This window comes from Amblyraja radiata, chromosome 22 (genome assembly GCF_010909765.2).
Source record: "Amblyraja radiata isolate CabotCenter1 chromosome 22, sAmbRad1.1.pri, whole genome shotgun sequence".
Classification (NCBI taxonomy): domain Eukaryota; kingdom Metazoa; phylum Chordata; class Chondrichthyes; order Rajiformes; family Rajidae; genus Amblyraja; species Amblyraja radiata.
The window spans coordinates 37,576,463-37,604,283 of NC_045977.1; the positions used below are offsets into that span (position 1 = coordinate 37,576,463).

Below are 27,821 nucleotides of genomic sequence, written 5' to 3' on the forward strand. Positions count from 1 at the left end.
CCCTCCCCCCCACACAGCGGTACCCCCCCACGCCGAGTCTTCCATTGACCATTGTTCTCACCCCTTCCCTCCCCATTGTTCTTCCCCTCATGGCAGTCCCCGCCAGGATCCTCTTTTGTTCTCCCCCACCCACTCCTCACAGCGGTCCCCCTGCACTCTCACCGACCGCGGGTCGACCCGCGAGACTTCACCACCACCGAGGCCCCATCGCCGCGAGGCTCCTCCACGGCCACCGATGCTTCACCGACGATTATCCTGTCCCAATTGCCCCAGCCACACTGGTGGGTACATGGAAGGAGCAGCCAGAGGAGGTAACTGAGGCAGGTACTATATTACATATGGACAGGTATGTGGATAGGAAAGGTTTGGAAGGGATATGGGTCAAACGCAGGCACATGGGCCTAGTGTAGATGGGGCAACGTGGTCGCCATGGGCAAGTTAAGCCGAAGGGCCTGTTTCCTTGCTGTATGACAATGTGACTATAACACACCTATTGAACCCATGCAGTCTTTGTGGTTAAGGGATTTCGGCCTGAAACATCAACAATTCGATTCCCTCCAAAATTGCCACTGGACCTGCTGAGTTGTTCCAGCCGAAAATAGACACAAATCAGACGGAAGCGTCTTGACCCAAAACGTCGCCAATTCCTTCTCTCCAGTCTAGACTACCTGTCTAGCTAAGTTACTCCATCATTTTGTGTCTATTTTCAATTTAAACCAGGATCTGCAGTTCCTTCCTACATAGAACAACACAGGGACAGGCCCTTGCACCATAATATCCATGCCAAACATGATGCCAAGTTAAACCAATCACCTTTACCTGCACGTGGTCCATATCCCTCTGTTGCTGGTATACCTATATTCCTATCTACAGAGCCCTCCGTAACGTTTGGGACAAAGACCCATCATTTGTTTATTTGCCCCATAAGCCACAATTTATGATTTGTAATCGAAAAAAAAAAATCACATGTGGTTAATGTGCACATTGTCAGATTTTATTAAGGCCATTTTCATACATTTTGGTTTCGCCATGTAAAAATCACAGCTGTTTGTACATGGTTTCCCCATTTCAGGGCACCATAATGTTTGGGACATGACTTATGTATGACAGGCATTTGTAATTGCTCAGGTGCATTTAATGCTGGTATAAAAGAGCTCTCAGCACCTAGTCTTTCTTCCAATCTTTCCATCACCTTTGGAAACTTTTATTGCTGTTCATCAACACGAGGACCAAAGTTGTGCCAATTAAAATAATGAGACTGAGAAACAAGAATAAAACTGTTAGAGACATCAGCTAAACCTTAGGCTTACCAAAATTAACTGTTTGGAACATCATTAAGAAAGAGCACTGGTGGGCTTATCAATCGCAAAGGGACTGGCAGGCCAAGCAGACCTCCACAGTTGATGACAGAAGATTTCTCTATATAATAAAAGAAAACCCCCAAACACCTGTCTGACAGATCAGAATCATTCTTCAGGAGTAAGGTATGGATTTATCAATGACCAATGACCAAACAATGGCAGGAGACTTCATGAACAAAAATACAGGATGGCCAGGTTACAGTTTGCCAAGAAGTACTTAAAAGAGCAATCTCAGTTCTGGAAAAAGATCTTGTGGATAGATGATACGAAGATTAATGTCCCAAAACTCATTGGCCGGCAGTTCATTCTACAGCAAGCCAATGATCCCAAACATACTGCTAAAGCAACAAAGGAGTTTTTCAAAGTTAAATGATCAATTCTTGAGTGGCAAAGTCAATCAACCGATCTGAACCCAATTGAGCATGTCTTTTATATGCTGAAGAGAAAACTGAAGGGTACTGAAGCCCCCAAAACAAGATAAGCTAAAAATGGCTGAAATACAGGCCTGGCAGAACATCACCAAAGACACCCAGTAACTGGTGATGTCCATGAATCGCAGACTTCAAGCAGTCATTGCATGCAAAGGATATGCAACAAAATACTAAACATGACTACTTTCATGTATAAATATGTACAAACACTGCTCGTTGGTAAAACCGAAATGTATAAAAATAGCCTTTATTGAAATGTGACAATGTGAACTTTAACCACCTGATTTTTTTCTATTACAAATCTCAAATTGTGGAGTACAGAGGCGAATAAAAAAAATGATGGGTCTTTGTTCCAAACAATACGGAGGGCACTGTAAAAGCCTTTAAAAGACAATTGTATCTGAACATAGACACAAAATATCAGAGGGTGAAGCAGCATCTCTGGAGCTGTTGGAGGGCCGTGCGTTCAAAGGTGCTGAGATTGGAGTGGGCAAGGGGAGTATTGTCGGGATTGCTGACACAGTTATTCCAGCATGTTCTTTCTATCTTTGGTATTAACCAGCATCTGCAGTTCATTTTTATTTCCATCAGATCTGCCTCCACCATCACTCCTGGCAACATGTTCCATGCACCTTCCACCCTCTGTGTAAAAAAACATTATCTGCATATCTCCTTTGTCCTTCTCAACTTACAGCTGTGTCCTCTAGTCTTTGACATATCCTCCCTGGAAAAAGGTTGTCTATTCTACCTGCAGAAACTTTGATTCTATTTCCATGTGCATTACATGAACTGGAGTATTTCCAGTGGTTTCTGTTTGTCTTATTTGGGATTGTAGCAAGGAAGTGTTATCGAGACCTATGTCCTGACAGCAGTACAATTAAAAAAAACAGAACAAAGGAGGACCTGGCATGGGGGGACCACCGTATGGGGGTGGGGGGTGGGTTAGAACTGAAGGGGGCCTGGCGTGGGGGTACTTCGTAACTTTGAAAGCACCCTTTGTGGGTGACTATTTGCATACCTTGGGTCACATGTATTCATTTCAATTCAATAACTAATAAACGTCAAATTTCTTTTGAACAGATGCAACAGCAGTAATTTGTGTTACGTATGCACTATACTGGTACGGGACTAACAAAGCTGCGTTCCATATCACTGGGAACACTCTGTGTGTTTTACCATCAGGTTCATAAGCTAGTATATCAGGATCAGGCAGAAATGTCTACAAAACAAATCCACAATCCTCACTTGTGTACATGAGCAGCAGGGTTTGGCTTTTGTAGTTATCCTGAAAATAGTGGTTAAATACAGAATACAGACATGACCAGAAGAAATAAAATTACTTGTAGTAGAAAAGCAAAATGTGTTTCATAAGTTCGGGGAGCAGAATTAGGCCATTCTTTTAGGTACATCCTCTTATTCTGAGGCTATGGCCTCTGGTCCTAGACTCTCCCATCCTCCCCACATTCCCTCAATCCAGGCCTTTCACTATTTAGTATTTTCTAAAAATCCCATGCATTCGAAAAAGGCATCGTAAGACTGCCTTTCAAAATCAAATTCCTATAAAATCGATGCCGATTATGTCAGTTTTCTTTTTATTAAAAAAAATAGCATATTGTACGTTTGTTGCCAGGACTCGATGACCTGAGCTTTTGAGAGAGGTTGAGCAAGCTAGGACTTTATTCGTTGGGGCACAGGAAGATGAGAGGTGATCTTATAGAGGTGCAGAAGGTCATGAGAGAAATAGATAGGGTAGATGCACTGAGACTTTTACCCAGGGAATGGGAATCAAGAAGCAGGGGACGTTGGTTTTAGATGAGAGGGGATAGATTTATTAGGAACCTGAGGGGAACTTTACACTTTTTATTATTAAACACAAAAGGCGGTGTATATATATGGAATGAGGTACCAGAGGAGGTAGTTGAGGCAGGTACCATCACAACGTTTACAAACATTTGGACACGTAAATGGATAGGATAGCTTTAAAGGGATATGGACGTAGCACTGGTAGGTGGGACTCGTGTAGATGGGGCATGGTGATCGGCATGGGCAAGTTGGGCCGTAGGGCCTGCTTCCACGCTGTATGACTCTATGATTACTGAGTTTGTTTTCCCCCCAAAACCTAGCAGTATAGTTGGAAACCTTAAAAAAAAACATGTCAAAAATACTCAGCAGGTTGGGAAGCACCACTTGTGGAGAGAGCAACACGGGATGAATGCTCTTCAGTAACCTCTTCTGCAGAAAGGATATTTATCTCAAACATTAACTGCTTCTCTATTGCTCCTAAACAACCCGTTGAAAAAGACACAAAATGCTGGATCAAGTCAGCGGGCCAACCAGCATTTTTGGAGAAGATGGACAGTCGACGTTTCAGGTCGGGACCCTTCTTCAGACGGATTGTAGTGGGGGAGGGGGTAAGAAAGCTGGAAGAGAGGTGGGGCAGGAAAAGCCTGGTAAGTGATAGGTGGATAGATGTGTTAGATGTATACAGGTGGGCGGGTAATTTGATTGGCAGATGCTTCAACAAATTTGAAAGATGAAAAACAAAAAATGTGAGATAAGGATAGAAGAGACGTGAAAGATGAAGCCAGAATGAGGAATATAGGTGGAAGGGGAGGGGGACGTTGTGTTGTAAGCTATAGTGTTGTTATTATTTTCTGTAAATGGCACTGTACCCTCCTCCCTTATCAACTATTTAACCAGGTATAAAAGGCACACCCTCCTTAGTTCCACAGATTTACTTTTCATGCCATGACCGTTTAGAACAAATCACAAAGTGCTCGTTCTAAAGTAACTCGGCAGGTCTGGCAGCATCTCTGGAGGGTGTGTTTCACGTTGCACCCTTCCTCACCCCTCAAATTCACGCTGCCTACCATTCTGACACCGCTCTCTCTGTTCTCGATCTCTGGCGACTGAAGTTTTTTTTGATGATTCCTATTGTTTAGAACATTTGTGTCCAAAATATCAACATAATTCTTTCCGTGTTGCCCAACAAGGAGTTAAAAGATAGTCACAAAAAGCTGGAGTAACTCAGTGGAACAGGCAGCATCAGATGGAATAGGTGATGTTCCAGTCTGAAGAAGGGTCTCCACCTTCTTCAGACTGAAAAGTCACCCATTCCTTCTGATGCTGCCTGCCCGGCTGTTATTCCAGCATTTTGTGTCTATATTCGGTGTAAACCAGCATCTGCAGTTCCTTCCTACATAAAGGAATTAAAAGAGCAATGTCTTGCATCTCTCATGGTTGAATGGGATAGTACCACAAAAGGGAACAGTCGGTGGAGATGGTATAGAGTACAGGGAGACTTGGAGGGAACAGTCCTTTCAGAATGTTAATATCGGAGTTGAAGATGCATCAATGGTGGAATTCCAGTGGAGTTAATAATCATAAATTAATTCATTTAGTTTAGAGATACAATGCGGAAATAGGCCTACCGATTCCACGCCGACCAACGATCCCTGCACACTAACACTTTCCTAAACATCACAGCTGCTGTACCATCGCAGAAAGCTGAAAACCACGTAAACCAAGTCATTGCTAGTAATCCAGAACATCTTACAACCCAGTGGTATGAATATTGATTTCTCTAACTTCAAGTAACCCTGACATTCCCTCTCTCCATCCCTCCCCCACCGGTTAAAGAGAAAACTGGTCCACGTACATTGTGTGTATAAATTGAATATCCAAATGTAATTACTTTTTAGATGGTGGCAAGATGGCGGCGCGCACGGTCGCAACAGCTCACGGCTCTCCATCTCGGTGCTCTTTCTTGTTGTTTGTGTACGTTTTATTGTCCGTGTACGTCTTCACTATCGGTTCTGCGAACATCCGCTACACCCGCTACACCCGCCAGAACCTCATGGACATCGGTGACCAGCATCAGACATCTGTTTCGAATGTCTTTCATCACACGCATAACACTCCAGACGACATAGCGAGACCATCGGGCTCCCCGTGGATTGTTGTCGGGTGTAGGAGGCGGCGCAGACGGAGGAGGGAGAGGAAGCAGAAGCGAGGCCGCAGGTCCGGTGTTTTGCTAAGGCTAAGAAAACAACCACATAAGCCACCTCTACCGAGCCTGTATCTCTCCAATGCCAGATCCCTGGTTCATAAAATGGATGATCTCGAATTACAACTCGCTGGAAATCGATATGTTCGTGACTGCTGTGTTTTGATTATCACCGAAACCTGGCTTCACCCGGGGATACCTGATGCTAGCATGCAGCTAGCAGGACGCTTTCTGCTCCGCGGGGACAGGACTATGGACTCCGGTAAGAGCAGGGGAGGGGGCCTCTGTATCTACGTGCATGAGAACTGGTGCAACAACGGGACAATCATAGACAAACATTGTTCCCCTGACCTTGAGTACATGTCTGTAAGATGCTGGCCTTTTTTTCTACCGAGAGAACTAACAGTAGTGATTGTCACGGCTGTGTATATTCCACCCGACGCCAATGTAAACACGGCGCTCTCTCTCCTGCTGAACACCATTACCGAACAGCAGCGGGCCCACCCCGAAGGTGTTCACATAATCGCAGGGGACTTTAATAAGGCCAACTTAAAGACTGTACTGCCGAAATTTTATCAACATGTCAAGTGTTCTACTAGGGGGGAGAACACGCTGGATCATGTCTACACCAATATCAAGCACGCGTATAGAGCCATTCCCCTCCCCCAACTCGGTCAGTCAGATCATCTCTCCCTCCTGCTCTCCCCAGCATACACCCCCATCAGACGCAGTGCCAGGCCCACCATAAAGTCTGTTATAACCTGGCCGGAAAATGCACTCTCCAAACTACAGGACTGCTTTATACAGACAAACTGGGACATATTCGAACACCAGGATCTGGAAACTTTCACAGGAACGGTACTGGACTATATCAAGTTCTGCATCGGAAACGTGACTGTGGACAAAAACATTTGGGTTTTCCCAAACCAGAAACCCTGGATGTCCAGCCAGGTCCGCACACTCCTCAGATGCTGCCTTCAGGTCAGGTGACAGAGCTCTGTACAGGGCTGCTCGAGCCGATCTGAAAAGTGGAATTAAAAAAGCCAAGGCGGACCATAAGAGGAGCATAGAGTCCCACCTGTCCAGCAATAATACACGGGAGGTATGGTGGGGCATACAAGACATTACAAACTACAGAGGCTGTGCCACAACGACAGAAGACCTGAGTGCGCCGCTGGCAGAGAAGCTAAATTGCTTCTTTTCCCGCTTTGAAACATCACAACAGCAGCACCCATCTGCTACAGCCCTGCTCCCACCCTCACCTGGCTCCTGTACTACTCCACTCACTGTAAGGGAGAACGATGTCAGACGGGTGCTCCTGGCAGTGAACCCCAAGAAGGCTGCTGGCCCGGATGGAGTGCCTGGTAGGGTGCTTAAAGTGTGTGCCCACCAGCTCACCGGCATCTTCACCAGAATCTTCAACCTCTCCCTGGACCAGGCAGTTATCCCGTCCTGCCTAAAATCAGCCACAATCGTCCCAGTGCCGAAGAAGTCTCCCATCACCAGCCTAAATGATTACCGTCCCGTGGCCCTCACTCCGGTAATCACGAAGTGCTTCGAGAGATTGGTCCTCCAGCACATCAAGGACTATCTCCCTCCAGACTTCGACCCCCACCAATTCGCCTATCACCCAAACAGATCCACAGAAGACGCCATCACCGTAGCTCTCCACTCTGTGCTGAGCCACCTGGAGCAGGGGCAGAGCTACGTCCGGATGCTCTTTGTGGATTACAGCTCAGCTTTCAATACTATCATTCCGGACATTCTCATCGACAAACTGGTCACTCTCGGCCTCCCCACTCTCACATGTGCCTGGATAAAGGACTTCCTCACCAACCGGCCCCAGACTGTGAGACTCGGCCCCCACCTCTCCTCCACTCGCATGTTGAGTACCAGCTCCCCACAGGGCTGTGTGCTAAGCCCCCTCCTATGCTGTCTCTACACCCACGACTGTAGTCCGGCCCACAACAACAATCGCATCGTCAAGTTTGCTGACGACACTACAGTAGTCGGACTCATCTCAAGGGGAGACGAGGCAGCCTATAGAGAGGAAGTCCTGAAGTTGACAGCCTGGTGCTCAGAAAACAACTTGGCTCTGAACACCAAGAAAACAAAAGAGCTCATTGTCGACTTCAGGAGGCACAGCACTGACTTAGCCCCCCTATACATCAACGGCGAGTGTGTGGAGAGGGTCTACACCTTCTGGTTTCTCGGCATCCTCATCTCCGCTGACATCTCCTGGACAGACAACATCACAGCGGTCATCAAGAAGGCTCAGCAGTGGCTGCACTTCCTGAGGGTCCTCAGGAAGCACAACCTGGACTCCAACCTGCTGCTGACCTTCTACCACTCGTCCATTGAGAGCCTGCTGACATACTGCATTACAGCATGGTACGGCAGGTGCACCATGGCAGACAGGGAGAGGCTTCAGAGGGTAGTTAGGGCAGCACAGAAGATCATTGGCTGCCCTCTCCCCTCCCTGATGGACATTTACACCTCCCGCTGCCTCAGCAGGGTGAAGAACATCATCAAGGACAGCTCCCATCCTGCGTTTGGCCTGTTCGACCTGCTGCCCTCAGAGAGGCGCTATAGGTGCATCAGAACAAGGACAAATAGACTTAAGAACAGTTGCTTTCCAAAAGCCATAACCTCTCTGAACTCACACATGCACTGACTTCACAGCCTAACACCCGGACTTCCATCTATCCACCTACTGTAATTTGTACTGTAACTGTAATTTTTAATATGTGCAATAACCCATACTGTATATAGGAATCCTATTTATTCACTCTATTCACCCATTGTCTTTTTATAGATATGTATATAGTGCCGCAGAACTGTGCATCTTATCCCCCCCCCCCCCCCCCCCTTTTGTTTTGTTTTTTGTTTTTTGAACTAATTACATGTCTGCACTGAGTACGAGCTGCTTTTAATCTCATTGTACATGTGTATAGTGACAATAAAATGGCATTCTATTCTATTCTATTTCTGTACTTTGCTGGTGGTTCAGTCAAAAATAAGTTTTTCACTTCAGGAGTATATATTTTTCTAAAAATAATTATAAGAACGGCGGTATGTCAATAACATGTATGACATAAGGAAGGCATGGTAGCACAGCAGTTGAGTCACTGACTTACAGCGCCAGAGACCCGGGTTCGATCCTGACTATGAGTGCTTGTCTGTACGGAGTTTGTATTTTCTCCCCGTGACCTGCTTGAATTTTCTCCAAGATCTTCGGTTTCCTCCCACACTCCAAATATTTTTTTCTGTATGTTAATTGGCTTGGTATAAAATGTAAATTGTCCCTAGTGTGCATAGGGTATTGTTAATGTGCGGGGATCGCTGGTCGGTGCGGACTTGTTAGGCTGAGGGGCCTGTTTCCACGCTGTATCTTTGAGAGAAACTAAACTAAATTATATCTTCATATATACTTCAACTCCCCCTCCCATTCCCAATCCGACCTCTCTGTCCTGGGTCTCCTCCATTGCCAGAGTGAGCAACAGCGGAAATTGGAGGAACAGCACCTCATATTCCGTCTGGGGTCCTTGCGTCCCCTTGGCATCAACATTGAATTCTCCCAATTTGGCTAGCCCGTGCTGTCCCCTCCCCCCCTCCCCTTCCTTCACCCTCTAGCTGTCTCCTCCCATCCGCCCGCCCTCGGGCTCCTCCTCCTCCTCCCTTTGTCCTTCTTTCTTTCCCCACCCCCTATCAGTCTGAAGAAGGGTTTCGGCCCGAAACGTCGCCTATTTCCTTCGCTCCATAGATGCTGCTGCACCCGCTGAGTTCCTCCAGCAATTTTGTGTACCTTCGATATTCCAGCATCTGCAGTTCCCTTTTGAAAACTAAATTATATAGTCTGTTCAACAGTACATTTCTGTGGTGCAGGGGTATTTGGAACAACATGGAGGAAGAACAACTCTCAAAGGTGTCACCAAGTATGTTAAGCCCAATAAATACTTGACACAAAAGGTGTGAATTTGGACAATACCAGTAAAGCAACATCAGCACACAGCAAATCTGGTTATTTCCAATAATGTGGTGGTCCTGTGGCATCTATCCATCTTGCCAACAACCACTGTTGAAAACTTCATGGCAACTCCCCATTCACGAAAGGTCATAAACATTAGCTCACCGCCCACTCATTTAACCACTGCAAACACTTTTCCCTTTCTTCTTTTGTCTCTTCACGAGGCTTTTTCACTGGTATTTTTTCAGCCTGAACTTCAAGAGTACTGCTCCTCTCACATTGTTCTGTTATGTATTTCTCTTTGAGTTCCCCGATGATATTGTGCAGGTTATTGACATGCGTGCCCATCTCCCAGTTGTTGTCCACCGTGCGCATGAATGGGTCGGGTGTGGTCACTTCTATCGGCTCTCCTTCCACAGGGATCTGCAGGTGATAGGCATGAAGCATCATGCGATAAGGGTCGTTATCTGTCTTCAAGCTGTAGGTGAAGTCACCCACAATAGGATGCCCGATGGAACTGCAATGAACCCTCAGCTGATGCGTCCGACCTAAACAAAGGAGAGCAAGACACGTTGAAATGTTACCTCTGCGGAACTCTGGAAGAAAATACAGGCAGACCTTGGGTAAGAGTTCCATTCCTGAGAATTGTCCCTTACACGATTTCTCCATCGGTCAGAAGCATCCATTTTCTATAGATACCCATATTGTATCACTCTATAAACACTTGTTCTAATTCATTGACCAATTTCCTTAACACTACCCATAATTTAATGGAATACATTGAATTTGACACGGCATTGAAATTGTCACGGCATTGAAATTGACAAATTGCATTTTTCTTTCCACTCAGGCCAGTCCCATCAATCCTATGCCAAATCTCATCCAATCAATCCTGTTCTTTCATTTATTTCCTTCCAAGTTGTTGCCTTCCAATTCTCGGTGGCAGCGGGAGCCTCGGTGATGGTGGGGCCTCGGTGATGGTGGGGCCTCGCAATCGACTCGCGATCAGCGGTCGATGAACATGAGGGGGGCGGGAGGGGAAGACAATGGAGGACCCGGCATGAGGGGACCGCCGTGACAGAACAAAAGGGGGACCCGTTGTGGGGGAGGCACTCTAGTTTAGAATCCTCTGCCCAGCGGATAAGCCTGCGTTCGTTTGTTTGTCCATTCCGGTTAAGGCGCTGTACACACGGCAGCCAGCCAACAGTCCCTTGTCTTTTTCTTTTTGTTTTCTCTTTCAAATTCAAGTTTTCGTATACCTTGTTGTGTGGTGACTATTGGCAGACCAATTTCCGTGGATGAATAAAGTTTATCGTATCGTATTTCCCTTTGCAGATTTGTCAGTAACAGTACAGCTTAACTTTAAATGATTTAGCAGAATGATTGGAGGAGCTTTGAGATGGAAATTATTGAATCAATTGCAGGGGTCTGGAACTTACTGCCTCCACACATTCAACAAGTGTGTAAGAAGGAACCGCAGATGCTGATTTATACCTCAGGTAGACACAAATGCTGCAGTAACTCAGCAGGTATGGACAGCATCTCTGGAGAAAAGGAACAGGGTGATGTTTCATCAGGTGAGAACATCACCTATTCCTTTTTCCCAGTGAAACTGCCTGACCCACTGAGTTACTCCAGCACATAGTGTCTATATATATCCAGCCAGTGCCTGGCTGAGTAGATGCAGAGCACGGACCTATCACCGGGAACATTGAATTATACACCATTTGGGGGTAGAGTGCTGACATGGATAGAAAATTGGTTGGCAGACAGGAAACAAAGAGTAGGGGTTAACGGGTCCCTTTCAAAATGGCAGGCAGTGACTAATGGGGTACCGCAAGGCTCGGGGCTAGGACCACAGTTACCTATGTATGCAAGATGCAGGTAAAGTTTTGAGCAGGATTACTAACCTGTTAAAGGTTGGAGGAGTACTTTTGTAACTGGATCTCCACTGTAGAAACCTCTTTCCAAAACAGTCAGTTCAGTCTGGCATGGCTTGGGATTTTGACAACCTTTGTATAATTACACAAAAATAACTAATTTAAAGATCAGATTTGTCTTCCTTAAAACCTCAAACAGATAAAACTCAAACAAGTTACTTGTATGATTTATCCAGGAAGTTAAAACTCCTAGCCCGAACAGTGCTTAAATGCATTTTTCTTATTATTCACATTGTGAAATTCACTGGAACATACAACGTACAGCAATGTTATCCCACTTTTTAAGGATGGCGGGAGAGAGAAAACAGGGAATTATAGACCAGTTATTCTGGTGTCGGTGGTGGGGAAGATGCTGGAGTCAATAATAAAAGATGAAATAGCGGCACATTTGGATAGCAGTAACAGGATCGGTCTGAGTCAGCATGGATTTACAAAGGGGAAATCATGCTTGACTAATCTTCTGGAATTTTTTGAGGATGTAACAGGGAAAATGGACAAGGGAGAGCCAGTGGATGTAGTTTACTTGGACTTTCAGAAAGCATTTGATAAGTTCACACATAGGAGATAGTAGGCAAAATTAGGGCACATGTTATTGGGGATAGAGTGCTGACATGGATAGAAAATTGGTTGGCAGACAGGAAACAAAGAGAAGGGATTAACGGGTCCCTTTCAGAATAGCAGGCAGTGACTAGTGGGGTACCACAAGGCTCAGTGCTGGGAACGCAGCTATTTACAAAATACATCAATGATTTAGATGAAGGGATTCAAAGTAACATTAGCAAATTTGCAGATCACACAAAGCTGGGTGGCAGTGTGAACTGTGAGGAGGATGCTATGAAGATGCAGGGTGAGGACAGGTTGGGTGAGTGGGCAGCTCTTACTATTCACATTATGAAATTCACTGGAATATACAAGAGTACAGCATAAGAACAGGTCCTTCGGCCCACAATGTCCGTGCCAAACACAATGCCAAGACCAATACATATCCGCTTGCACATATTCCGTATCCCTCCATTCTTTACATATCCATGTACCTATCGAAAAGCCGCAAATCGTATCTGCCTCCACCACCCCGGCAGCACGTTCCTGGCACTCATCACCCCATGTATAAAGCTATTCTGATTAAAGTGTTAAATAAAAGATAATATTTTAAAACCTCTGCAACCCCGTCCATTTAGCATGTTTCGAGTTTTATCAATTTCCAACTGGGGTCGAACACTCCAATAGGCCGAGCTCGCGGCCATGGACGTCAACGGGACCCGCTCCGAGAGAGTGAGGAGGGACCCGCGAGCAACCGGCAAGAGCGAGGGCGGCTGGAGTGCAGGGGGGGGGGGGGGGGGCGTGTCGGGAGCACCCGGTGAGCGCCGTGGAGCCATCCAAGAGAGGACCCTGTGCCATCGGCCAAGTACGGGCGTGCAATGAGTGCCGGATGGGCTGGCGGTGGGTGTTGAAGGTTGGTCAAGGACATGCCGCCGAGAGAACAAAAAGGGACCTGGCGTGGAGGCCGCCGAGTGATCAAACCGAGACTATTGGGAACTACTTTGTAGGTGACGCTTTGCACACTTTGTGTATGGTGTGTAAAAAAAGTCTTCCCTTCAGCCTCTTCTTCCTATTCTAACCTATACTTTTACACACCATCTCTGTTAAAATTGAGACAGTGCACCTTCTCCAATTACTGCTCAATCTCTCTATGTTCCCTCACGGTTCTAAAACCCAAGGTCAGATTGACAAATCATTATTTCCACTTGTTCTTTCAAGATGCTAACTTCCTACTATGGATGAAAATAAGTACCTGGTGGCGAAGACAAACAAGGGGGTGGGGGGGGGGGGGGGGGGATGCGAGAGGTCTAGAATAAAGCAAATAGTCATGGAGCATGGAAACAGGCCCTTTGGCCCAACTTGCCCATACCGACCAAGACGCCCCCATCTACACCAGTCCCTCCTGCGCAGGTTTGGCCCAAGATAGACGCAAAAAGCTGGAGTAACTCAGTGGGCCAGACAACATCTCTGGAGAAAAGGAATAGGCGATGTTTCAGGTCGGAACCCGTCTTCAGACTGAAATGAGTGACAGGAATGGTGGAGCTCATAATGGCCCAATGTTGGCTGGAGAAGGCCAATATGGGCTCCACCCATCCCGAGATCATCTGCCGGCACATGTGAGAATAAAGTTTCAATCAAGCAATTCTTCCTGGGGCCGCGGTACCCATCAATCTTACCGTGCATTCCAACAGTACACATCATGTGGGTCATTCCCACTGTTGTACTTTTGCCAATTGCATGATTGATGGCCATTCTGCCCAAAGAGACGTGACCTCTGACCTGTGGAAAAGATGACAGTGTTAGATTACGTACACAACAATCCTTTTTCCAAGACACACTTTACAAATGCATGACAATTATGCTTGTTTCCCTTTTTCTGTACTTCGAACCATTGATGACAATTGCAGTGAATTAAAAGGACTGCAGTTTCAAAATTAGGAAACTAATGCACATAGAAATTTGTTGTTGAAGCCAAGGAGAAAATGCTCTGCCTAACCCCATACAAACAGCTAGGGTCCATGTAAAAAATGCAGACATAAAAAGAATTCTAACAACGGAAATGCTGCAAACATTCAGAAAGTCCCGTGAGTAAGTAAAGACATCTGGAAAGAGAGAATACAGGTTAGTTTTCAATTGTGGAGAGGGTGGGGATGGATGGTGGATATGTCAAAGGGAATATCTCTGATAGGGCGAGTCCAAAGTTGCCAAAGTGATTGTGCTGTTTATGGCATTAACGGGTGGGTGGTTGGGTGAGTCAGTGACAATTTAAAACATTTTTATATTTCATGCTTCATCTCATCTCTCCTGTTCTAATCTCTCCTCGTCTTTTGTCTTTTCAACTCTGGCCGTGGTCCAAATATCTTGCAATGGAAAAACCTATCCCCATCACACCAATATCCACCTATCACTTGCCAGGCTTTGTCCAGCCCCACCTGTCTTCCAGCTTCCCTCTTCTACAATCAGTCTGATGAAGGGTCCCAACCTGAAACGTTACCAATCCATGTTACCCACTGAGTAGCACTTAGTGTCATTTAAAAAAAACTTATTTTGTAAAGAAGTTTGCTCAGTTCTAATGAAAGGTCACGCGTGTGAAAAACTTCTGGACAAAATAATAATCAACTATCCATCTCATTGGAGACCCTCGGACTATCTTGTATTGGACTTTACTGGGCTTTCTTGCACTAAATGTTATTCTCTTTATCCTGTATCTGTACACTGTGGACGGCTTGATTGTAATCATGTAAAGTCTTTTTGTTGACCGGATAGCACACACCAAAAAAGCTTTTCACTGTACAGGTGACAATAATAAACTAAACTTGACACATGTATCAAATTTATTAGATCCTTTTGCAGATGTCACTAGGATTGATAGAGTAACCAATCAATATAGTATATTGGGATTTCCAAAAGACATTCAGTAAGGTACCAGGTTAAAACTATGAGTTATGTACAAGCTATGAGTTTTAAGATAATATATTAACATTGGAGAAACTTTGATTAACAATCATTAAAAAAAAGTTCTGAATAGCTCAGTTTTAGGTTAGCCAACTGTGTGCTCAGTGGTGGGCGACAGGGATTAGTGTTTGCCCTCAATCTTTGTTCACGTCACCGATAAAGGCACCATCTATAATGTGTTCAAGCTATGCCTGTTTCTGCTGTAGCTTTGGGAGCAACAACAGCAGCAGCAGCAGGAGGAGATTAGCAAGAGATACGACTGATTGGCTCTAGCCCAAGTGGGAGGAGAGAAGTGAGTCAGTGCTGGGAAAACAGCTGAAAACTGAGGAATTTGGTTTGTAAATTGGTAAATCAGGCAATTTATCAGTCAATTTAAGTAAGACTGCTCTTAGGGAGCAGCAGTGAGTGAGCAGCCTTGTGAGTGAAGTGCCCTGTGAGAAAAGTGTTAGTCTTTGGCTCAAGAGTCTTCGGAGAGGAGGCTGAGGAGAGGAGACTACGCAAAACACTGCAGAGGGAGAGACGAAAGAAGGAGATGTCAGGCAAGCTGATTCAGTGTGATGCTTGCAGTATGTGGGAGGTCAAGGACACCGCTGGTGCCTCTGGCTGCTACAAATGCGAAAAGTGCATCCAGGTAGAGCTCCTGAAGGGCCGTGTTGGGGAACTGGAGAAGCAAGTGGATGACCTCCGGTTCGTCCGAGAAACGGAGTCGTTCCTTGACAAGTCTTACAGTACGATTGTTACACCAAAGGTACTGGAAGAGAGAAGGTGGGAGACAGTGAGAACGGGAGGGCAGCATGGAATGCCAACGTCCCCGGGTGTTGTACCTCTTGTGAACAGGTTCACCCACTTAGAAGCTGTCGGGACAGAAGAGGTGTTTACACTGGGCGGCGGACTGGCTTGTGATGCGAATAGGGCTGTTGAGCCAAAACCAAAAAGGCCTAAGGCAGGCAACGCCATTGTAGTAGGAGACTCCATTGTGAGAGGTACGGACAGGGGTTTCTGCGGCAACAGACGGGATGCGAGGATGGTGTGCTGCCTTCCTGGTGCCAGGATCCAGGATGTCACGGACAGAGTGCAGAAAATCCTCAAGGGCGAAGGTGAACATCCGGAAGTGGTAGTGCATGTCGGCACAAACGATGTCGGAAAGAAGGGGATGAATATTCTGCAGCGTGACTTTAGAGAGCTCGGAAAAATGCTGAAAAGCAGGACCTCCAGGGTTGTTATCTCCGGTTTGCTTCCAGTTCCTCGTGCTGGCGAGAGCAGGAACAGGGAGATACGGGACCTGAACGTGTGGCTGAGGAACTGGTGCACGGGGCAGGGATTTAGATTCTTAGATCACTGGGATCTGTTTTGGGGTAAGGGGGAACTGTACAAAAGGGACGGATTGCATCTTAACAGGTGTGGGACCAGCATTCTGGCAGGCAGGTTTGCCACTGCTACACGGGTGGTTTTAAACTGAATAAGGGGGGTGGGGTGTCGAATGGGCTAGTGGAGGATGGAGTTAAAGGGAAAGGGTTTCTTAAATGTGTGAGCGTAGAGACAGAGGGGTGTAAAATGAGGGTAGAAGCAATAGGTAGCAAGGTGAAAAGTAAAAGTGGCAGGCCGGAAAATCCAGGGCAAAAATCAAAAAGGGCCACTTTTCAACAAAATTGTATAAGGGGTAAGAGTGTTGTAAAAACAAGCCTGAAGGCTTTGTGTCTCAATGCAAGGAGCATTCGTAATAAGGTGGATGAGTTGAATGTGCAGATAGCTATTAATGACTATGATATTGTTGGGATCACGGAGACATGGCTCCAGGGTGACCAAGGCTGGGAGCTGAACATCCAGGGATATTCAATATTCAGGAGGAATAGAGAGAAAGGAAAAGGAGGTGGGGTAGCGTTGCTGATTAGAGAGGAGATTAACGCAATGGAAAGGAAGGACATTAGTTTGCAGGTTGTGGAATCGGTATGGGTAGAGCTGCGAAACACTAAGGGGCAGAAAACGCTGGTGGGTGTTATGTACAGGCCACCTAACAGTAGTAGTGAAGTTGGAGATGGTATCAAACAGGAAATTAGAAATGAGTGCGACAAAGGCAAAACCGTTATAATGGGTGACTTCAATCTACATATAGATTGGGTGAATCAAATTGGCAGGGGTGCTGAGGAAGAGGATTTTTTGGAATGTATGCGGGATAGTTATCTAAATCAACATGTAGAGGAACCAACGAGAGAGCAGGCTATTTTAGACTGGGTATTGAGTAATGAGGAAGGGTTAGTTAGCAGTCTTGTTGTACGTGCCCCCTTGGACAAGAGTGACCATAATATGGTTGAGTTCTTCATTAGGATGGAGAGTGACATTGTTAATTCAGAAACAATGGTTCTGAACTTAAAGAAAGGTAACTTTGAGGGTATGAGACGTGAATTGGCCAAGATTGACTGGCAATTAATTCTAAAAGGGTTGACGGTGGATATGCAATGGAAGACATTTAAAGACTGCATGGATGAACTACAAAAATTGTTCATCCCAGTTTGGCAAAAGAATAAATCAGGGAAGGTAGTGCATCCGTGGATAACAAGGGAAATCAGGGATAGTATCAAAGCGAAGGATGATGCGTACAAATTAGCCAGAAAAAGCAGCATACCGGAGGACTGGGAGAAATTCAGAGACCAGCAGAGGAGGACAAAGGGCTTAATTAGGAAAGGAAAAATAGATTATGAAAGAAAACTGGCAGGGAACATAAAAACTGACTGCAAAAGTTTTTATAGATATGTGAAAAGAAAGAGATTAGTTAAAACAAATGTAGGTCCCTTGCAGTCAGAAACGGGTGAGTTGATCATGGGGAACAAGGATATGGCGGACCAATTGAATAACTACTTTGGTTCCGTCTTCACTAAGGAAGACATAAATAATCTGCCGGAAATAGCAGGGGACCGCGGGTCAAAGGAGTTGGAGGAATTGAGTGAAATCCAGGTTAGCCGGGAAGTGGTGTTGGGTAAATTAAATGGATTAAAGGCCGATAAATCCCCAGGGCCAGATAGGCTGCATCCCAGAGTACTTAAGGAAGTAGCTCCAGAAATAGTGGATGCATTAGTAATAATCTTTCAAAACTCTTTAGATTCTGGAGTAGTTCCTGAGGATTGGCGGGTAGCAAACGTAACCCCACTTTTTAAGAAGGGAGGGAGAGAGAAAACGGGGAATTACAGACCAGTTAGTCTAACATCGGTAGTGGGGAAACTGCTAGAATCAGTTATTAAAGATGGGATAGCTGCACATTTGGAAAGTGGTGAAATCATTGGACAAAGTCAGCATGGATTTACAAAAGGTAAATCATGTCTGACGAATCTTATAGAATTTTTCGAGGATGTAACTAGTAGCGTGGATAGGGGAGAACCAGTGGATGTGGTGTATCTGGACTTCCAGAAGGCTTTCGACAAGGTCCCACATAAGAGATTAGTTTACAAACTTAAAGCACACGGCATTGGGGGTTCAGTATTGATGTGGATAGAGAACTGGCTGGCAAACAGGAAGCAAAGAGTAGGAGTAAACGGGTCCTTTTCACAATGGCAGGCAGTGACTAGTGGGGTACCGCAAGGCTCAGTGCTGGGACCCCAGCTATTTACAATATATATTAATGATCTGGATGAGGGAATTGAAGGCAATATCTCCAAGTTTGCGGATGACACTAAGCTGGGGGGCAGTGTTAGCTGTGAGGAGGATGCTAGGAGACTGCAAGGTGACTTGGATAGGCTGGGTGAGTGGGCAAATGTTTGGCAGATGCAGTATAATGTGGATAAATGTGAGGTTATCCATTTTGGTGGCAAAAACAGGAAAGCAGACTATTATCTAAATGGTGGCCGACTAGGAAAAGGGGAGATGCAGCGAGACCTGGGTGTCATGGTACACCAGTCATTGAAAGTGGGCATGCAGGTGCAGCAGGCAGTGAAGAAAGCGAATGGTATGTTAGCTTTCATAGCAAAAGGATTTGAGTATAGGAGCAGGGAGGTTCTACTGCAGTTGTACAGGGTCTTGGTGAGACCACACCTGGAGTATTGCGTACAGTTTTGGTCTCCAAATCTGAGGAAGGACATTATTGCCATAGAGGGAGTGCAGAGAAGGTTCACCAGACTGATTCCTGGGATGTCAGGACTGTCTTATGAAGAAAGACTGGATAGACTTGGTTTATACTCTCTAGAATTTAGGAGATTGAGAGGGGATCTTATAGAAACTTACAAAATTCTTAAGGGGTTGGACAGGCTAGATGCAGGAAGATTGCTCCCGATGTTGGGGAAGTCCAGGACAAGGGGTCACAGCTTAAGGATAAGGGGGAAATCCTTTAAAACCGAGATGAGAAGAACCTTTTTCACACAGAGAGTGGTGAATCTCTGGAACTCCCTGCCACAGAGGGTAGTCGAGGCCAGTTCATTGGCTATATTTAAGAGGGAGTTAGATGTGGCCCTTGTGGCTGATCAGAGGGTATGGAGAGAAGGCAGGTACGGGATACTGAGTTGGATGATCAGCCATGATCATATTGAATGGCGGTGCAGGCTCGAAGGGCCGAATGGCCTACTCCTGCACCTAATTTCTATGTTTCTATGTTTCTATGTTTATTGGTTACGTTAAACAGTCCTTCTTCCACAGGTAGCCCAGCACCATTCCCCAATTCTTTCTGCTTTACATCGACAACTGCATCAGGGCTGCCTCCTAATTTGATCAACTGTGGGGCGACACGGTGGCGCAGCGGTAGAATTGCTGCCCTGCAGCGTCAGAGACCCATGTTCAATCCTAATCGTGCGCGGTCTGTATGGGGTTTGTATGTTCTCCCCGTGACCTATGTGGAATTCCTCCAAGATCTCTGGTTTCCTCCTACACTCAAAAGACATACAGGTTTAATAATAATAATAATACATTTTATTTATGGGCGCCTTTCAAGAGTCTCAAGGACACCTTACAAAAATTGAGCATGTAGAGGAAAAACATGTAAGGGGAATGAAATAAATAGTAGAGACATGACTAGTACACAAAGTAAAGACAGAATTCAATACAAAACACAGTATGAGGCAATTAATGCATAGATGAAAAGGGACGGGGACGTGGGGCTAAGGATAGGCAGAGGTGAAGAGATGGGTCTTGAGGCGGGACTGGAAGATGGTGAGGGACACGGAATTGCGGATCAGTTGGGGGAGGGAGTTCCAGAGCCTGGGAGCTGCCCTGGAGAAGGCTCTGTCCCCAAAACTGCGGAGGTTGGACTTGTGGATGGAGAGGAGACCGGCTGATGTGGATCTGAGGGACCGTGAGGGTTGGTAGGGGGAGAGGAGGTCAGTGAGATATGGGGGGGCCAGATGGTGGAGGGCTATGTAGGTGAGGACCAGGATTTTGTAGGTGATCCGGTGGGAGATGGGAAGCCAGTGAAGTTGTTTGAGGACTGGAGTGATGTGATGCCAGGATTTGGTGTGGGTGATGATTGTAGGTTAATTGGCTTGGTATAATAATAAATTGCCGCTAGTGTGTGTAGGATAGTGTTGGTGCGTGGAGATCGCTGGTTGGTGCAGACTCGGTGGGCCAAAGTGCCTGTTTCCACATGATATAGCTAAACTGAACTTTACCACTAATTTCCATCCTGTCCTCAAAAACCACTTGGTCTCTCTCTGACACCTCTCCGCTTTTTTGATCTTGCTGCCTCCATCACGGGACAAACTATCAACTGACGTCAATTCAACTACCACAAACCCACCGACTCCCAGTTATCTTGACTACACGTCCTCTAAGCCTGCCTCTTGAAAAGTCACCATCCCTAACTCTCAATTTACCTGTCACTTGCCCGGCTCTGCCCTGCCCCACCCGCTCTTTTCCAGATTCCTCCCCCCTCTACTATCAGTCTGAAGAAGGGTCCCAATTAGAAACGTTGCCTGTCTATTCCCTCCATAGATGCTGTCTGAGTTCCTCCAGCACTTTGTGTTTTGCACCTTTATAGATTTCTCAACATTAGGCACAGAAGCTTGACTTTCTCTGTGGTCAGGCACTCGACTAAGCAAAGGAGAAAAATGTGGAAACTTGCAAATCAAACCAATTATTCAGCAGAGCCAAGATAACCTCAGGTGTTCACTGTTGCTCTGTTCTTGATTATTGTAGCTGGCAGAGTAATTATTCTCTGCTGTGACAAGGCCACCTGGTGGCAGCAAACGTTAATGCAACACTTCCGGTACAAATGGAAGTCAAAAAAGTCACGAAGTGCTGGAGTAACTCATTGGGTCAGTCAGCATTTCCAAAGAACATTGATAGGCGACATTTTGGATCGGGACCGGCTGAGTTACTTCAGCACTTTGTGTCTTTTTTTGTAAACCAGCATCTGCAGTTCCTTCTGTCTACGAATGGGAAAGGGAGAATGAATGAATCGTGTACTTATATATTTCAACCTAGTGCAGTATTCTGTTGTTAAAGCCTTTAGAACAGGAAGATGTGCTTATGAACCATCGTGTTAAAGTGAAAATGTGTGCAGCCATCTAAATAGCGTACCAGAGCCAGGTATATCTTGGTTACCAGACGATCTCGGAAACACCGATAGGCCTTGGCAGCTGCCATCTTATTAAGAGCAATGCACAGCGCCCCACTTGTTGAGAAATCCAGCTGATGACAAAATCTGCCCAGAAACACAAAAATAAAATGTAATACATTGAACAGTGCAGCACAGGAAAAGATCTTCGACACACAATGTTCATCTGGGAGAGAGTGAGAGGGACAGGTGATACCAATTGAAAGGAATACTTTGAAGATTTCAACCATGACCCCGTCTTTAACCCGAACACCTTTGACCCCTTCACATTACAGCCCACTCAGGCTAACCTTTCCACCCCTTCTAACCAACAAGGAGTCAAGAAGGTCACATCCCAACTCAAAAATAACAAGGAGCCTTGTGAGCAGACTGTATCCACACCTAAATTGATTCCCGGTAACAATAAAAACACTTAATTACCTGCAGCATGGAGTGGGATATTCTAAAATCATAAAGAACGTAGAACAGGACAACACATGAACAGCTCTTTGGCCCACAATGTCTGCACTATTCCCTGCATATCCAAGCGCCTATCTTAAAACCTCTCAAACGCCACTATCGCATCTGCCTCCAACATCACCTGTGGTGACACGTTCTTGGAACCCACCACTTTCTGTGGAAAAAAGTTTGCCCCGCATACCTTTTTTAAACCTTACCGCACTCATTTTAACGCTAGTTCCTCTCGTCTTTCACATTTCACCCTGGAGAAAAAGGTTCTGAGTGTCTACCTGCGCCTAGTCCTGCTCTTGATGAACCACTCAGCCCACTCTTTAGACTTTACTTTAAAGATACAGCGTAGAAACAGGCTTTTCAGCCCACTGAGTCCACGCCGACCAGCGATCACCCCATACACTAACTAGCACAATCCTACACATAAGGGAAAATTGGTAAATTTGCCAATTAGCCTTCAAAGCTGCATGTTGTTAAGAATGTGGTATGACATTAGAGCACCCAAAGAAAATCCACAGAAAGAACTTACAAACACCGTACAGACGGCACCTGTAATCAGGATCAACCCCGGGTATCTGGCGCTGTAAGGCAGCAACTTGACCGCTGCGGACATAGAACTTGATGCAATAAAATGGAGTTTATTTACCTTCTTTAAATTCCAACAGTGCAGATGAGCTAAATTTAAAGTACGACCATCTTTAACATGCAAATATTGTGAAACAGATTTTTTAAAGTACTCACCTAAACCCGTAGTACGTGTTTGGGTCTGCAAGCTCAGGAAACTGGTGCTTCAGTTGAGACTGGACAGTCAGCTTTTCATACCACATCTTACTGTCAATGCGGACATCCCAGTGTTTATTCACCACCAGGAAATCGGAGCTTTGGTACAAAGTACACAGGTTCCCAATGCTGGCAGGCTCCATATCCAGACCACGTACAGAAAGTAGCCCTGAGTGAAAATGAAGAACTTGAAGATTACCATTTAGCTCGACTACTTTCAGGACAAATAAGTCAGAAACTGCTCCAGTAGACCGAGCTCGCGGGCAGACTGGATTTGGAAAGGGCGGTAACACATGGTGGCAGCTGCATGTGTAAATATGCGAACAGAATTTCGCTGGCAGTTGCACGTGATAAATAAAGCACCATTGAAGACCATGAGACATAGCAGCAGAATTAGGCTATTCTACCCATCGAGTCTGCTCCGCAATTCAATCATAGTCAATCCATTTTTCCCTCTCAACCCCACTCTCCTGCCTTCTCCCCGCAACCTTTGACGCCCAGAATCGAGAATCTGTTAATCTCCGCTTTAAAAATATCCTATGACACGACCTCCACCACAGACTGTGACAATGATACATGGGAGGTCAGGAACCTATCAATCTCCTCTTTAAAAATACCCAATAACGACCTCCACTGCCGTCTATGGCAATGAATTCCACCCTCTGGCTGAAGAAATTCCTAATTTCCATGGTAAAGCTACATCCTGTTATTCTGAGTCTACGCCTTCTGGTCCTTGATTCCCCCACTCCTTCAGTGCTGCTATTGACACATCCCATCGATTCATCAGTGGACCAAGGACGCCCAGACCAATGGCTGGAGGCCAGCAGCAGACTGGGGGTTTGCCTAAATCGGGCACCGCTCATAATTGGACTTGTCAGATGGCGCCAAAACATGGCGCCTCTTGCATGCAGGCTCAGTAGACTATAGGGTGATTTCACGAAAGGTCACTGGAGCGTAGATCCGCACCCACGTGACCGAAAATTTTAACTGGGGGACAAGCGTCACTTCCGGTACATGTTAGTGAATGGGAAAACACGCACTTTCACACCCGTTAAAAACATCGAAAACGGCCCGTTTTTGAGCTGCAATTTACTGTACCAGTCGGGGTGACCGTGAGGAACAGCTACCTAAATTTACAGTCCAAAAAAAAGATAGAAACTAAGGTAAATTCAAGAGGGAGCTGAAGGTGTAAATACAGCGGAAGTTGTTATCGGACATTTGCCGTGGAGATTTAAAGATCGAAAATATCGGGAATTATCGCGTTTGCTTGCTGCATTTCATCAAAAGTAAGGCATTATTGACTTTTTATCTTTATTCATTTGTTATATGAAAAGTATTAAAAGTTTAAAATCCGTCAGTAAAATTGCAAAATCGCCCATGGTTCTCAGGTGGGTTTTAACATGCAAAATGAAAACGCTTCTGAAGCTCCATTTACCATTCAGAAGCGTTTTCATTTTGCATGTTAAAACCCACCTGAGAACCATGGGCGATTTTGCAATTTTACTGACGGATTTTTCACTTTTAAAACTTTTCATATAACAAATGAATAAAGATAAAAAGTCAATAATGCCTTACTTTTGATGAAATGCAGCGAGCAAACGCGATAATTCCCGATATTTTCGATCTTTAAATCTCCACGGCAAATGTCCGCTAGCACTTCCGCTGTATTTACACCTTCAGCTCCCTCTTGAATTTACCTTAGTTTCTATCTTTTTTTTGGACTGTAAATTTAGGTAGCTGTTCCTCACGGTCACCCCGACTAGTACAGTAAATTGCAGCTCAAAAACGGGCCGTTTTCGATGTTTTTAACGGGTGTGAAAGTGCGTGTTTTCCCATTCACAATTGTCCCCCAGTTAAAATTTTCGGTCACGTGGGTGCGGATCTACGCTCCAGTGACCTTTCGTGAAATCACCCTATTTCCATACATTTGCTAATTGGGGATGGTATGGCAATACTTACTGGACTATTTGTAAGAAAACAATCTTACTGTGTGTTTGCACTTCACACAGGTGACAATTAATCACCAGAGATCAAAAATAGACCTCGTAAAAGGCTCCGAACTATCTCATATTTTTGACTTTTCAGTGATATTGTTTATTTAATAATACATACATATTCAGTATATCTCTATACTTATAAAACGTGTGTGTGTGTCTGTGTTCATACTGCTCGAAAAAAACGACGCCATGACGGTAAAATTGTTACATATTCCTGTAGAGATTTATCCAGTTAAGTCAAAAATCGGCTTACCTGAAAATTTTGCGTTTTATTTCTTGAGTTATTTATGAAAATGTTCACAAATCTTTGAAAATAAACAAGATGGGGACATCACAATGGTTCTGCTCTGCTGTATTCCCACGCGCTGTGAGTGACGTCGCCCCCCCTGCCCCACCCCGTACTCGGGGCCTGAAGCCGCAAACGGGAGCGTTCGGGAACCAGCCCTCCTCTATGGCGACCCGTACCCCCGGGCTCTGGATTGAAGCCGTTGAACACTGGTTGACGCGTACCCCGCTGCCTTTATCCTCTCCCCTTCCTCCCCTCTCCCCCCTCTTTTCTTTCCACCCCTCTCTCTCTCTCTGCCTCTCTCTCTCTCTCTGCCCCGCAGGCCGCCCCCCCCCCTCAACGGGACCCAACGGGTCCCACTTGGTCTAGTATAATATGTGTGTGTGTGTGTGTGTAAAACAAAATATAAATATTGACTTTGCAGTATTTTTGTTTTTCATATATATATGCACACACTGAATATGTGTGTTAATATTTTTGACTTTGCAGTAATGTCTGTCTGTTTGTTTACTTAATACAGTAAACAGACAGACAATTACTGCAGTGAAAAATAATATAAGTAGGTATGTTGCAAAGCCTACCTGAAGGTCGTTGAAAATCTGTCCCAGCCCGTGTGCGCGACTTTGGCGTCGTTTAGAGGGGGGCGGGTTTAAAACGCGATTTTCCCTAGGCTGTTCAAATCGAGGTTTTTCAGCCTAGTTAATTATTAACGAAAAATCGCTGGAAGATTCCGTAGCTGGAGCTATTTTTAGTTTTAAGGGCTTTATTTACTTGTTATAGTAGGTTAAAAAATTAACCTCTAAACCCGCGACCGCCGACAACGGGTCGGATCTCATACAGGGGGAAACGGAAGGTAGGCTGTTTATTTTTACGTAAAAAAGGGCTTCTTAAGATCCCTTTATACAAAGTTTAATGTTGCGAGTAGCTAATTTGGGCCCCATTATATCCCGCAGTATTTTTCTGGGCATTTGAGGGCACAAATCTACCGCAATGTGAACGTTCTAAACCAGCGCATTCACAGGATCCCACTGGAAAGCTGATTTAAATGGATTTTAATTTACAGCAATTGAACACTAAATTCCTTCCATTTGGCCTATAAATTAATGTAAATGAGATTTAAAGATCATGTTTTGTTGTGAATTATTTGTGAATATTATTTGGACACTTAGGCTATTTAAAAATGTTAATAATTTCTTAAGAAATGGATAGATGTTTAGATCTAGTAATTGAAGTTTGAAATTAGCTACAATTGGGTAACTAACTAATTATATGCTTTAATTTCAGGTCATCCAAGTAAGATTATTTTATATTTGTTTCAGAATGCTTCAATCTATGATAACTGAAAATTTCATTCAGTTCTCTTAATTTTTAAGAAAGTTATGGGCTTTTGACTGTCCACGATCACAGCTTTTTTGTTATGTCCATAGAAAATCAATAGGGAACAAGATGCTAATTTCCGAGTATGAAAATGGCCATACCTTTTTAAATACTTGAGATATGAAAGTGAATTAGGTGTCAAATTAAACTTCTTTTTATGCTTTATCTGATGGGATAAATTGCGGACTTGATTTTTAAAATCTCAAAATTTTGTAACATTGCTAATATAAGAAACCCAAAAAGCTGGAGTAACAGCGGGTCAGACAGCATCTCTGGGGGAAAGGAATAGGTGATGTCTCGGGTGTGCACATATATATATATATATACACATACATACACACTACATGTATATACTGAATACATTGCAGTATTGTGTTTTCAAACACTGATATTATATATATAATTGTCAGTCTGTTTACTTTATTAAGTAAACAAACAGACAGACAATACTGCAAAGTAAAAAATATGAACACATACATACATAAAATGTATAGGAAAGAACAGCAGGTGCTGGTTTAAATCGGAGATATACACAACATGTTGGAGTTACTCAGCGGGACTGGCAGTATCTCTTCTCTGGAGGGAGGAAATGGTTGAAGTTTCGGGTCGAGACCATTCTTCAGCCTGAGAGTGGCTACGAATGGCCTAATTCCACTACTATTCCTCATGACAATAAAACACTCTTGACTCTTGAGATGCCTCAGTCACCCAAGACTCGTCTCCTGGACTTATCACGTAGAAAATAGGTGCAGGAGTAGGCCATTCGGCCCTTCGAGCCAGCACCGCCATCAAAAAGTGATCACCCAGAATCAGTTCCCCGTTCCGGCTTTCTCCCCCATCCCTCTATTCCCTTAATCTCCTCATGTAAACTTCCTTAACACCTCGCTAGCTACCTCCCCGCCTTGGTTACCGGCCGTGAGGGCCCCTCCTCGGCGCGGGCGGGCGGGCGCGGGCTTCACCGTTGTCCGAGTCTCTCGCTCTCTCCCCCCGCGAGCGCCAGCGCGGGCCCGGCCTCCCGTCAACTTGTCAACCAACGGTCGTCCTGCTGAGCCGCCGGGCGCACGCGCCGCCCGCGACAGGAAGCAACGCCTTCACTACCGTGACGGACAGCCGCCCCGGCCAATGGGCGGGGGGCGATGCCGCGTGATGGACTGTCCGCGGGCCAATCGGGAGCGAGGGGAGGCGGGCGTTGGGCGGCT

At 45.3% G+C, this 27,821-nt stretch overlaps 1 protein-coding gene across 4 annotated transcripts; it reads right to left on the reverse strand.

Annotated features, from left to right (window-relative positions):
• Nucleotides 1-9,643: 9,643 nt before the first annotated feature.
• Nucleotides 9,644-27,669, reverse strand: rpusd1 (RNA pseudouridine synthase domain containing 1). Of its 4 annotated transcripts, none has more exons than XM_033041074.1 (6): nucleotides 27,497-27,669; nucleotides 22,924-23,131; nucleotides 21,696-21,819; nucleotides 13,922-14,024; nucleotides 11,676-11,777; nucleotides 9,644-10,313 (listed from the first exon to the last, which is right to left on the reverse strand). In XM_033041074.1, the coding sequence occupies exons 2-6, from the start codon at nucleotides 23,103-23,105 to the stop codon at nucleotides 9,922-9,924; spliced, it is 903 nt and encodes a 300-aa protein (XP_032896965.1). In that variant the 5' UTR covers nucleotides 23,106-23,131; nucleotides 27,497-27,669; the 3' UTR covers nucleotides 9,644-9,921. The 4 variants fall into 4 exon arrangements, with proteins under 4 accessions (XP_032896965.1, XP_032896968.1, XP_032896966.1 ...); XM_033041077.1 differs by having other exon boundaries at nucleotides 27,582-27,659; XM_033041075.1 differs by having other exon boundaries at nucleotides 27,533-27,659.
• Nucleotides 27,670-27,821: the final 152 nt, after the last annotated feature.

What these genes read in the sequence shown, in the direction of transcription:
- rpusd1 (XM_033041074.1), bottom strand. Translation starts at nt 23,105, where the DNA reads ATGGAGCCTGCCAGCATTGGGAACCTGTGTACTTTGTACCAAAGCTCC. An exon ending in AACACGTACTACGGGTTTAG is followed by an intron (nt 21,820 to 22,923) that starts GTGAGTACTTTA and finishes GTTTCTGGGCAG; the next exon opens with ATTTTGTCATCAGCTGGATT. An exon ending in CCAAGATATACCTGGCTCTG is followed by an intron (nt 14,025 to 21,695) that starts GTACGCTATTTA and finishes TCTTTTCCACAG; the next exon opens with GTCAGAGGTCACGTCTCTTT.